The sequence below is a fragment of the Aethalodelphis obliquidens genome, unplaced genomic scaffold (genome assembly GCF_003676395.1).
Source record: "Aethalodelphis obliquidens isolate GAN/ISIS:26980383/991018 unplaced genomic scaffold, ASM367639v1 scaffold7, whole genome shotgun sequence".
Lineage (NCBI taxonomy): Eukaryota > Metazoa > Chordata > Mammalia > Artiodactyla > Delphinidae > Aethalodelphis > Aethalodelphis obliquidens.
Window position 1 is genome coordinate 13695402 of NW_020837951.1, and position 13600 is coordinate 13709001.

The 13600-nt window shown below is 42.1% G+C and overlaps 1 protein-coding gene across 4 annotated transcripts in view; it reads left to right on the top strand.

Annotated features, from left to right (window-relative positions):
- The window catches only part of FBXW2 (F-box and WD repeat domain containing 2), a 32115-nt gene extending 26756 nt beyond the window's left edge, over nt 1–5359 (top strand). For all 4 annotated transcript variants that reach the window (XM_027105035.1, XM_027105036.1, XM_027105038.1 and 1 more), the window contains one exon: nt 426–5359. In XM_027105035.1, coding sequence (XP_026960836.1) covers nt 426–714 — 289 coding nt within the window. In that variant the 3' untranslated portion in view covers nt 715–5359. The remainder of the gene's footprint in view (nt 1–425) is intronic.
- The last annotated feature ends 8241 nt before the right edge of the window (nt 5360–13600 follow it).

Below are 13600 nucleotides of genomic sequence, written 5' to 3' on the forward strand. Positions count from 1 at the left end.
GTAAGAGTTGAGTGTTACCCTCTCGTTCTGACTGGTAACTAACTAGTTGTGAATCCTTAGCCAAATCATTTACCCTGGCTGTACTTCAGTTTTCACATCTTAAAAGTGAGAGTATTAAACGAGATAATCTGTAAGATCCTTTCCAGCTTAGATGGGCATTTTGTGCTTTTATAAATATTCATCTCCTTATATGCCTATGTTATATTCCCTTATCATTATGAAGGGCTCTTCTCCCCGGCCTTTTTTCTAAAGGAGGGTGAGCTTTTTATCCTCATATTTTCCTTTTTATAAAAATGTTTCATTTAACTCTAAATTTGCTGCTTGAATTTTGCATTGGTTTTAAATTTCTCCAGAAAAGATTGCAGTAGCATAAACAGAAGCACAGGTGCCTTCTGGTTCATGTTTATTAACTCTCATCCTTGTAGGGTCATCAAGACTCCTGAGATAGCAAACTTGGCCTTGCTTGGCTTTGGAGATATCTTTGCCCTGCTGTTTGACAACCGCTACCTGTATATCATGGACTTGCGGACAGAGAGCCTGATTAGCCGCTGGCCTCTCCCAGAGTATAGGAAATCCAAGAGAGGCTCCAGCTTCCTAGCAGGCGAAGCGTCCTGGCTGAATGGACTGGATGGGCACAATGACACGGGCTTGGTCTTTGCCACCAGCATGCCTGACCACAGTATTCACCTGGTGTTGTGGAAGGAGCACGGCTGATGCCGCGAGCTGCGCCGCTGACTGACTTCGGGCGCCGGGGCTGCGGGTTTTGAGTGAAACCTCTGTGGCAGCCGACTGCATGAACCAAAGTTCTCACCTAATGGTATCATCACGCAGTGCACAATCATTTATCTCTGTTTGCCAGGGGACCAGGGCTCGGGGTCGGGGAGGGCTCATTTCGTTGACATACACCGCAGCATGCTGATGGGGTGCACCGTTGACTTCATTCGTACTTAGTTATGTTGGTCAGTATAAGAGGCTGCATTTGGGGTTCATCTTTCTTGAATATTGGTTTTAAGTAAAGATATTTAAATGGCTCATTAATCTGCTAATTGGTTGCCTATAAAAACACATTCAGTCTATTATTAAAGCTTTTTACCATTGCCTTTTTCTCTTTTGAAGTTGAAGCAAAGGTGCTATGATGTTGTTACAGCAACTTTTCTCACATGGGGCTTAGCTTTTCTAACAACCCGTGTTATAAAGACCACCAGGTTCTGTGACATGCATACTCTCCACCAAATACCAGTTCTAAAGAAAAGTCATCTTCCAGTGCAAATCCAGCTCTATAAATTGATGGTTTGTAACACATTCTAAACCCTAGTTCTTGACGGAGTGAAGGTGGGCCATGTCTATGTGAGGAAGTTATGTAGTTTTTGTTTCTAGGTGGAGCAAGCTGGTCCTTGGTCCCCCACGGCCTAGGTCACTGCACAGAGGTGACATGGTACAGTAGAAAGAGCACTGAGCTGGCAGATTGAAGACTGGCTCTGTTACCTAGGAACCCTGCACCCCAGGCATATACTTCTCTGGTCCCCATTTTCCCTGTCTGTATAGCTAGTTGTTAGGCTGTCACTTGGTTTCTAAGACTCCTTCTGGTCCTGTGTCTGCTGAGGTGTGCAAAAGTTGATATTTCAGTTTTGTCTGATTGCTGATTCATTGCTTCTTTAGGTTTGGAGATAATATATAAATGAAATCACTGATAGAAGGTTGTCACATATAAGGAAATCCAAACGTACAAAAAAGAATGGATAAGAGGGAATGTAGAAAATGTTACATGTTCCACTTTAAAAATGTAAGTGATTGGTAGAAGAAATGCTGAGAGCAGCTGTGGTCCTCTAGAGAGGCAGTGTGCCATATTAGAAAGAAAGATCCCTGACCCTGACTTTCGTCCTCCTTTGCCTCTAACTTGATGTGTAGCCTCAGGCAGGTTAACTTTCTGTTGGAAATGAAGGAATTGCCCTAGATTAAGGTTCGCAAAACCACACGCCCAGGGAAACCACGCAGATAAACATAAGTGAGTGCAGCATGCTGTGTAGGGTGGGGCTGCACCAGGGGAAGCTTATCCGGCAGGGCAGTTATGGAGCCCTAAGTGTTAGGCAGAAACAGGTCCAGTGTTTGGCAGGTCTTCTGATTTTTCAGAAGGAGGTAGAACTCCAGAATTTTATTTGTAATTCCCTAATTTTAAAAATGTTGACAGTGATTTGAAGATCATTCAAGGTGTAGTGGGCTATAAACAAAGCATGTCTGCGGGCTGCCAGTTTGTATTCTCCACCCTCTCATTCCTGTAAATTAGATAATGCTGTGATTCCGCAGTGGAACTTTTAAAGTAACTGTCACAAACACTAGGGAGAAAGTCGAGGGAGCAAGTAGTAGGAAGAATTCAGCTCTTCCCCGTTGTGTTACAGGGGAGTGAGGGGGGCATTTCATTCACAGACCGACAGGAAACTAGTTTGAAGATGAACTTAATGGGAACCTGAGTGAGAGCCTTTGCCTGGGAATATGAGGTATTCATTCATCTTCTTAACTCTGATACAAAGCACATCTGTTTTTCAGGTAGGAAAAGGGTTGCTGGCAGAGCTGAGAATGATTCAGAGTACAGTGGGGACACAGCTCTCCCAGAATCCTATCAGCCTAGAGCCTGACAGTGGACCTCTGAATGCTGCAAAGTTAGGGTTTCAGAGAATTTTGATGGTTGGTTTCAAGGACGGGTTTAGTTAATATCCATGTTGAGGCTCTGAGGGAATTACGTAAAAGAACAATTATCTTTCTCCATCCCCCAAATCCATTTCACATTGAGTTCTGTGTGTGAGCTCTGCTCGGTCCTTCAAGAAGTGGAACCGGATTAGAAGCTGGAATCTATTTTGCAGGAACCTCAGGAGGCTTTGGGCCATGATAAGGGTAAACAACTTAACTCCTTTTCATCCAGCCAGAACAAAAAAACTGAGATTACTAATCTAATGACCATCCCTATTCCCACCTCACCATCAGATATATCCAGTAGCTTCAGAGACCAAGCGATTATAACTATAGTCCTTTGTGGAAAAATGTTTTGAAAGTGACAAACCTGAAACCTGTATGGCATGTCCCATTTAAGTTCTCAGAGGTGAATACCAAAGTTACCATCAAGGTAGCACAGCTGGTTTTGACAGCAGTGCTTAGGGTCCTAACTTTGATCCTCCTCACAGAGGTCTTTGTTTCACCTGAGCATTTTATTTAATTGCTTTATGGATGCTAGCTTTATTCATAGTATTGTCAGCTTTTATACAAATGGAAAACTTAACTTATCCTTTAAAAAGAAATAAAGCAAGGTGGGGAGTCAGTGAGAACAGTGGGTAGGGGATAACTCAGTCTCCCTTCATGGAGTCAGGGGCCCCTCTGCCCTACACACTGACTTCTGCTTCCTTAGCTCAGAGGCAAGGGATTTGCCTTTGCCTCTTCTTTTGTGAATATTCTCATTTCTGAAAAATTCTTAATCATAAGCAGATAGACTCCATCTTTCTTTATGAGTGTTGGATTTCTTGAGTGGCCCTGCTGTGGTAGAAGGTGGGCTTCTTTCCTCTCCAGTTTGTGTAGGGAACCATAACAACTTCAGGCTCTGGGGGAGGACGGGGTCCAGGAGAGCTGAGTGAGTGTGGTTTTAGCAGACTTTGTTCCCATTCCAAAGGAAACTAGTTTCCTCCAGCCAGCCCCATTATTTGAAGTAATAAGTGTTGTCAAACCTGACCTGTTAGACCTATCAGAGAAGTAGGAAGAAAGACTTCCTCCAGGACAGGGGCTAGACTTTGAAGACGTTCCACAGGAAGTACACGTGTTGAATAGCTTTTAAATGGAAGATGGGGAATATTGCTATTTTAAGCTGTGTACTTCATTTTTCATAGTTTAAAATTAATCTGTGCTGGCCACTAAAAATGCTCAGTAAAATGTGAATGAGGGTTATGTAATCATTCTAGTATTTGCTCTCAGGAGAATGATTACTGCTCTGCATTTGTAAATCTTAGGGAGAAAAGAAATACTTCTGGAAACAGTATTACGTTAGACATGAAGAATTTGTTTCTGTTAGGTGAGGCGTTTCAACCAAACAGAAGTAGCTAAGGAGAGTAGAGCCTGGCTTTACGCGTTGCTTTGGCCAAACCCAGCCAACTCCTTGAAGCCGTGACTGTTGCCCTGGCTTCTTGGGAGCCTAGAGGTGAATCTTCCCATCGACCCTCTTCAAGTTCTCCGTACCTCCTCCTTGTCTGGGCCTCTACTGGGCCTTGGTGTCTGAACCACTTGCCATCCTCTGTAGGGAAGTGTGTAGTCAGATTGCTGCCCTAGGATGCAGCCTGGGCCAGGGCACACTGTGCCCTTTGCCTTTAGGGCCATAGAGTTGTCAGTATAGGGGAGAGGCACCTTAGGTCTGTCCCCTTGACACAGCCTTCCTACCTGGTTATGCTGGTGCTTGCCAAGATAAGACAACCAAGACACTCGAGAATTCTGCAGTCCCCAGATAGGATGTCTGATGGAGAGAACAGGTTAGCATTCTTGACAGAAATGCCTACCAGCCATCTTTGGCAGTGTTCTGATCCGTAGCTCCCTGTACTTACTCTAGGAAAGTGAATTTCTTTCAGGATAAATCCTCACGTGGATTACTGGATAGTCTCTGTATCACTCCCTTCAGCCTAATCAGGCTGAATGATCATGCTCAGTGCAAAAAGGTGTTTTGCTGTCAAGTTGTTTCAATGCGTTTCCGGTCTCCCCCAGAATGGTATAGTTGCTTAAAGCTAGTACTACCGTCTTGACCAGTGTAAACATACTTAATTATTGCAGCTTAAAGAATCCAGCTACTTCTACTCTTCATGAATATACTCAAATAAAAATGTGTTTTTCTATATTTAAACCTGGCAAATTATGAATTCAGATGATAAAAGCTCACGGTTGTTTGGTGTCCATATACTCACATTGTGAACATACTTCACTCATTTAGACTTGGTTCTCTTGATGAGAATGCTCAGGTTGAAAAAGGCTGGCCTCACCAATCCAACGTCTGTGGCAACATGGAACTTATGTTTCACTTATTTGATGTATGTTGTGATCTAGGGGGAATGAAGTGAAGTTTATATTTGAACTGTCTGTGGGGTGGGTGGGCGGGGGAGAAGGGATTGCTTAAGCAAATAGTGGAGTGATTGTGGAACAAGATGTCTCTATAAGACGAGAAGTTATTTTCATGCATCATAGAAGCATTCTTCTACCTGTGAGTGATTGTGCTAACTGTAAATCATTTATATCTATACATTAAAGCAGGTTCCCTTGATTAGGCAACATTTGGTTAGCCAAGCCCAAGTTATTGTTTGTACTTGAAAGAAATAAAGCTGCATTTCCTTAAAAATTACATTCTGTAGTTAAGACTATTTTCTTGCTTTTTTCCCCCAACTAATTCCAAGGAAACTTTTCAAAAGTGAGTGTTTTAGAATGTATCTTTAGAAATGAACTGCCCCTCGAGTGATCTAAAGTGACTCTGTTCTTCTACTGTTTCTGCATGTTCTAGAATGTAAGTCTAACAATGTAACAATTTCTGAATGAGATCCAAGAGGGAAAACAATAAATTTAAAAGTAAAATGCAAGGAAGGCTTTTGGTGACCCTCATGAATAGATGCAGATGGAGGGAAAGTACGTTTATGCAGGGTGGAGACCTTGGGATGAGCTTCCTCTCTTTTGCCCTCCTCTGTTGAGCACATCCCCAAGTTGGTTCATTCTTTCTTCTTAATTTAAACTTGTAGGACTCCTTGTCATCAAACATGGTCCTGTACTTTTGATCCCCAGCAGCACCATGACAGGGCAGATTGTCCTTCCTGTTTTACAGGTGGGAAGTTGAGGCTTGCGCGGAGCAACTAAGCCCGCGAGCCACAACTACTGAAGCCTGGGCACCTAGAGCCCGTGCTCCATGACAAGAGAAGCCACTGCAGTGAGAAGCCCATGCACCACAACTAGAGAAAGCCCGCGCGTAGCAACGAAGACCCAATGCAGCCAAAAATATAAATAAATAGGTAGATAAATTTATTTTAAAAATAAAAGGAGTTGAGGCTTGAAAGAGTGGCTCATTGCTTAGAGGAGTAGTAAGTAGCGAGGATGAGGCTGGGGCCCTGATGTTTAGCCTCTGCAGACCTGGATTTTTCCTGCCTTTCCTTGTTTCCCTTCCCATTTTCTCTACTTCAGTCTCTTCAATCCAGACCTGGCCCGCTGCCATCTGCCTTCAGCACTCGTGTGTACCTCTTGAGCCACCATGGACTCTGCTTCCAGGGCCTCTCCCCAACCACTCTTTTGAGCACGTATTTCTGTTCAACAACCTTAATGACTCCCTGTTATCAGCAGAGGGTGTCTAGCTGTATCAGTGTAATTGAGTCCCAGCTCATCTCTTCAAAGGACTCTTGCTCTTTCGTTTCCTGCCTTTGCACCTTGGGTCTTCCCCCGTCCTCGTGGGGAAGCCCTCTGTGCTCTTTCCAAACTGTCTTTGGGCCAGCCTGTAGGATCCCATTAACCTCCCACCATCTTTAAAGCCTCTGGTGACCACCCCCCCGCACTGGGCCTGACTCAGTGTTTTGTTCCAGGGTAGGTAGGTGTGCAATTCATTTGGCAATTCATCATGTAGTACCTTTTGCAGTTGGCAAACCATTAACTTTTACCCTTAAGCCGTACATTTTTCAAAATTTAGGTGAATGCTTTGTCTCTCCAGTAACATTTTAAGATTGAGTTCTTACAAGATGCTCAATAAATTCTTGATATTTTAATAAATTCCATGAATTATCTTAGGGGCTACATGTTATGGAGGAAAAATAACTTTTGAGAATGTCAGAGCCTTGAAGCAAAATGAAAGACCAATTACACACAGCTCTCCCTCTCTTAGACTTCCCTACTCTGCCGTATTTTTTTTTAAAGTATAGTTGATTTACAATGTTGTGTTAATTTCTGCTGTACAGCAAAGGGATTCAGTTATATATAAATTCTTTTACATGTTCTTTTCCATTATGGTTTATCACAGGATATTGACTATAGTTCCCTGTGCTATACAGTAGGACCTTGTTGTTTATCCATTCTATATATAATAGTTTGCATCTACTAATCCCAAACTCCCAATCCATCCCTCCCCCACCCCACTACCCCTTGGCAGCCACAAGTCTGTTCTCTTTGTGAGTCTGTTTCTGTTTCGTAGGTAAGTTCATTTGTGTTGTATTTTAGATTCCACATACAAGTGATATCATATGGTATTTGTCTTTTTGAATTTTATTTTTTTATACACAGGTTCTTATTATCTATTTTATACATATTGGTGTATATATGTCAATCGGTATTTGTCTTTCTATGTCTTCATTTAGTATGATAATCTCTAGGTCCATCCATGTTGCTGCAAATGGCATTACTTCATTATTATTTCATGGCTGCGTAGTACAGTAAGTCCCTTGCACACGAACAAGTTCCATTCTGAGAGCGCGTTCTTAAGTCCAGTTTGTTCGTAAGTCCAACATAGTTAGCCTAGGTACCCAACTAACACAATCGGGTATACAGTACTGTACTGTAATAGGTTTATAATACTTTTCACACAAATAATACATAAAAAACAAATAGTTCTAATCTTACAGTGCAATACCTTGAAAAGTACAGTAGTACCATACAACAGCTGGCATACAGGGGCTGGCATCGAGTGAACAGGCAAGAAAAGTTACTGACTGGAGGAGGGAGGGGGGTGGGAGATGGTAGAGCTGAAGGATCATCAGCAACAGGAGACGGAGGGCAAGCTGCAGTTTTGCTCATGCCTGACGCTGATGGCACAGGTTCTGGTTCCTTGCTGGATTCAATTCTATCTACCCTCTTGCTTCCAGACATCCTGGGCTTGAAATAAAGATACTGTACTACTGTACTCTATTCAGGACTGTACAGTAAAGTACACAAAAGCACAACCACTTGTAGAGGATGCATGCACATTCACATCTTTGAAAGTTTGCAACTTGAAGGTTTGTATGTAGGGGACTTACTGTATTCCATTGTATGTGTCTACCACATCTTCTTTATCCATCCATTTTTGGACATTTAGGTTGTCTCCATGTCTTGGCTATTGTGAATAGTACTGCTATGAACATAGGGGTGCATTGTTCTGCCGTGTTCTATAAACATCTAAAGTGTTCTGAGTACACTCGAACAATGTTTGACGATCACTCTGTGATTAGACAAGGGTAGTCCTTGCCAGTGGGATGTCCCTGTCCTTTGCGGTTTTTTTTTTTTTTTTTTTTTTTGCAGTACTCGGGCCTCTTACTGCTGTGGCCTCTCCCGTTGCGGAGCACGGGCTCCGGACACGCAGGCTCAGCGGCCATGGCTCACGGGCCCAGCCACCGCGCGCACGCGGGATCCTCCCGGACCGGGGCACGAACCCGCATCCCCTGCATCGGCAGGCGGACTCTCAACCACTGCGCCACCAGGGAAGCCCCTGTCCTTTGCATTTGAACCACATGTTTTGTTCTCTTTGTGGCAAAGATCATCTAACAATAACACAAACTTCTGGAGAAAATTACCCAGACTCCTTTATCATAACAATTTTTAATATTCTCTTCTAATCCTTATGCATATATGTATAGATTTATGTAATTACAAATCATTGTTTTGTATTGTCAGAATTGTGCTCTGTCTTTGCAATTACCATAATACTTTGTAATATTCCTTTATTACATATAATTTGCTAAAGCATTCCTGTTTTGGTGAATAATTAGGTAGTTTCTAGTTTTGCTTTTTAGGTAATGCTACAGAGAACTTCTTTGCGCATGATTTCCTTAGAACAAATTCCCAGTAGATGACTTATTGGTAAAAGCAAAGGAAATTTTTTTCTTAACATTTAGACATGGAAGAGACCATAAAACACACACAGTTTATTGAGTAGTTATAGAGTGAACGCCTGTCTAACCACTGTCCAAATCAAGAAAGAACATTTCTGGGTCCCCAGAAACCTCCTCTGTTTCCAGGAAGGAACGCTTTATGGCTTTTGCTTCATATTTATCATGTGGCTTTCCAAATGGGTTAAAGGGATTTATGTTGCCACCTTACTGGATTGAGTGTACATGTTTCAACACATCATCAGTGTTAAGTGGTTATTGAAATGGCCAATTTAGTAGGTACAAAGAAGGTATCTCAAGGTTGCTTTAATTGTCGTTTCTTTAACATGTGAAGACATATTTTTATGTGTGCTTATTTGTATTTCTTCTGAACTCTTCTTCTTTTACCCATTTATTTTTATTACATTTACAAAAACTTGGGAAACATTGAGATGAATTATAGTCACAAATAAAATTTCACTAATCTAGGCATCACTTGAAAGTAAGAATTCAACCCAAGGCATGCATTGAAGTTTTCTTTCATTCCAGGATTCGTGTTAAGTAAACCTATCAACAGTCGCTGTTTACATCCCAATAATGAACATGATATGTCATAAACTGCATTGCCTGTCAGAGTAGGTCTAGAACTTCAGAAGAGAGCCAGTCAACAGTACTGGATATACAGAGCTGTCTTAATTTAAACTTTTCCTAATGAACGTATACCACAGGTGATTAATAATATTTAAAGGAAAATGTGAGCAATCATGAATCAAAAGGTTTTTCTCCAAAACTAATGTGTTGAAATTTACATTGAGGAACTAATTCAGAAGGCAACCAAGTACAGATTCCAAGAACATAGTCATCCTAGTGTTTTATTTTTACTCATTAATGCAGAGGCTGCTGTCAGGTGTGCTTTTATATTTCGGGCCTCTGTGAGTTCGGTGAGATTTTCCATCTGTGAGGTTTTGCAGGAGAGCGAACATTCCTGAGGTTGTTAGTTCAGCAGACTGAGCTTGTTGATCATTCAAGCTTTAAGGCCATAAAGCTTGATCTCTTTTTTTTTTTTTTTTTTTTTTTCCTGGCTGTACTGCGGGGCTTGCAGAATCATAGTTCCCTGACCAGGGATAGAACCCAGTCCACAGCAGTGAAAGTGCTGAATCCTAATCAGTGGACTGACAGGGGAATTCCTGCTTGAACTCTTTGAGAGGGAATCAGAAAAACAAAAAACGCTTAGGAAGGCTATGTGTCAGCTTAAACGGACAACACTAAGCACTGTTTTCTTACTTTCTTTTTTTCTACCCCACAAGACTATGTCTTGCGAACAGGAACTGTGTCTTACTCTTCTCTGTGCCCATATTGCCTGGAACTGGCTTAATATAAACTCGGAAGGAGGGGCTGGATGGATGTGTGGGTGAATGGGCTTTGGGTTGGTCTGCATTGATTCCTGTAATGCAGTGTTCCCGATGTGTGTGATATCCTTCCAGCACATTCATATTACCTGGGAACTTGGTAGAAATGAAAATTATTAGGCCAGACCCCAGACCTAATGAATCAGAAACTCTGAGGCTGGAGTTAGGCAGGTGGTTCCTGCGCCCACAAAGGTTGAGAACCATGGCTCTTACCTAGCCTGTTCTGCCATCTAGTGGAATCCTTGGGAATAGCATCTGGCAATGAGTTGAGCAGAAGTCGGTTGCTGTAGAATACGTTAATTATACTAAGAACTTTCTTGCACTTAAAATTACAGCCACTCTGAATGTGTTCTAAAACTGGAGTTGGCTTCTACTTTATTTTCAGTTATTATAGCGCATTTCATGTCAAGATATCAGTAGGCAGACTACATAAACTCTTCCCTATTGTTTTATAAATAAATACCTTTAATTTTGTATTAAAATTTCTCTTATCATACACTGGAATAATACACAGCTGTCAAATAATGCTATGAAGAATAATTTGTGGGGGAAGTGTAAAAACTTAAGGTGAAAAAAGCAGGATTAAAAATGGCATACAGGGCTTCCCTGGTGCGCAGCGGTTGACAGTCCGCCTGCCGATGCAGGGAACACGGGTTCGTGCCCTGGTCTGGGAAGATCCCACATGCTGCGGAGCAGCTGGCCCGTGAGCCATGGCCGCTGAGCCTGCGCGTCCGGAGCCTGTGCTTCGCAATGGGAGAGGCCACAACAGTGAGAGGCCCGCGTACCGCAAAAAAAAAAAAAATGGCATACACACCCTGAGAAAACCATAATTCAAAAAGAGTCTTAACCATTGCAGCGCTATTTACAATAGCCAGGACATGGAAGAAACCTAAGTGTCCATCGACAGATGAATGGATAAAGAAGATGTGGCACATATATACGATGGAATATTACTCAGCCATAAAAGGAAACGAAATTGAGTTATTTGTAGTGAGGTGGATGGACCTAGAGTCTGTCATACAGAGTGAAGTAGGAAAGAGAAAAATACCGTATGCTAACACATATATATGGAATCTAAAAAAAAAAATGGTTTTGACGAACCTAGGGGCAGGACAGGAATAAAGATGCAGATGTAGAGAATGGACTTGAGGACACGAGGAGGGGGAAGGGTAAGCTGGGACAAGTGAGAGAGTGGCATGGACATATATACACTACCAAATGTAAAATAGGTAGCTAGTGGGAAGCAGCCGCATAGCACAGGGAGATCAGCTCGGTGCTTTGTGACCACCTAGAGGGGTGGGATAGGGTGGGTGGGAGGGAGATGCAAGAGGGTGGGGATATGGGGGTATATGTATTCATATAGCTGATTCACTTTGTTATACAACAGAAACTAACACAACATTGTAAAGCAATTATACTCCAATAAAGATGTTTAAAAAATTAAGTTATTATAAAATTTTTTAAATGGCATACACCATGATTCAAATTAAATGATTTAAACACACACAGGAACAAAATGAAATATACCAGAAGGGTAATAATGGTTCTCTCTTGGGGATGAGATTATAGGTGAATATTTTCTGTATGCTTTTTTCGGGGGGGGTGGTATTTTCTAAGTGTTTTATGATGAGCATAAATTATTTTTAAGAATAATTTTTAAAAATTTTCATATGAGTATGTAATATAGCTGCAGGCATCATTTAGCTAAAATTCCTTCTATCAGGAAATGTTAGGTCCCTACTTTGTACCAGGCATTGTGCTAGGGCCTGGGGATACAGAGATAATTGTGTATGGCCCCTGCTTCTAGGGGCTCCAGGTTCTCTGGGATAGTATACACAAAATCCCAAGAGGTGTAATGAAGGAAGCTCAAAGAAGGGAGAAGTTCTTCTTGGGGTGATAACCAAGATTTCCCAGAGGAAGTAACCCTCCATCAAGTTCCCAAGCTAAGATGAGGAGTCTAGATGCAAACATCCTGTAAATTACTAGCCTTTGTTAGAGGGCTCCAGGATACATGTGGTTGGCTGGACTGTATTAATCACAGGGGTCTTTACAATCAATGTAAGTACATATAGGACACTACCAGAATTTGAAGACAAAATCATTGTAAACACCTGACACTCAACACAAAAGGAGCAGGTGGTTCGTGGTAGCGGCATAGTTCTTCAATCTTTTCGAATGCCCACATAAAAATAACAACTAAATAGCAAGACCAAAAAACCAGACAATACTTACAACAAAATTGGTAACAAGGTAACTCCATGAGCCCCAAAATACAAGCTAGAGGGGCGAACCAAAAACTGCCACAGGAACAGCATTTGTGTAAGAGGCGAAGGAAAAAAAGAAAGAAGGAACAGGGCTAAGTATATCATGGACCTGAGAACAGAACCCAAAATGGGCAACGGTGATCACTGGAGAGTTGGGCAACCAACCTGAAAATGTCAGCTGAAGCTGGGAGAGGGTTTGTCCTCCCCAACAGTGCGTGAGCGCAAGTGCCTATGGTTAGAACACCTGAAAGGATTGGAGCAGCGTAGCCCTTATAAGCTCATGAGGCTGACCTGCTGTCTTCTAGGCTAAAATCAGAATTGAGCAGGACTGAGATGAGAGAAGAGAAACAGAGAGAGACACAGAGAGAGACACAGAGAGAGAGAGAGGCTGTATTACTCATGGGGCGCGGGGGGGCAAGCGGGGGTGGTCTTTGTAGCTGATAGAGGAACATGTAAGACACTACCAGAGTTTGAGGACAAGGAAAGAATGAGATGGACCAGACCCAAGAAAGGATAAGGACAGAGGCAGGAAATCCCAGAAATCAAGCTGCTTTATTTTTACACTCCACACAAAAACAACAAGAGTGGGCTCTGTGAAGGTTGAAAATCTTTCCTGAATATAGCCTTATTCCAAAAAGTCAGGAAAAATAATTTTGCATAAAAATAAACAATAGGAAAGTATCAAGGCCAATTTCCACCCAAACTTATTAAAAGGATAAGAGGGAGCAGAATGCTATCCCCATGGACAATGAAAGCACACCTCGGAGATGTCAGAAACAGTTCAAAGCAGTCAGTTATTTAAAAACAAATGAAAATACATTGAACAAGTGGCCTAAGACATGAAAGAACTGCATAAATCAGAATTAGAAAAACTCAAAAATGAAGAATTCAGAAAAGAATTAGAAATTATTTTAGAAGCGAAGACTAAACTAGAAGCAACATAAGAACTAAACACAACAGATGATGCCTTGTGACCTACCGCCTACTCATCCTGGGGGTCAGTGGCACAGTCCTTCACAAGACGGCCTTCCTGACTTCTAGGCTGGCCGAGCTCAGTGGGCCCTACTGGGCCAGAGCCTCTGATCTGAGTCGTTTGATGTCT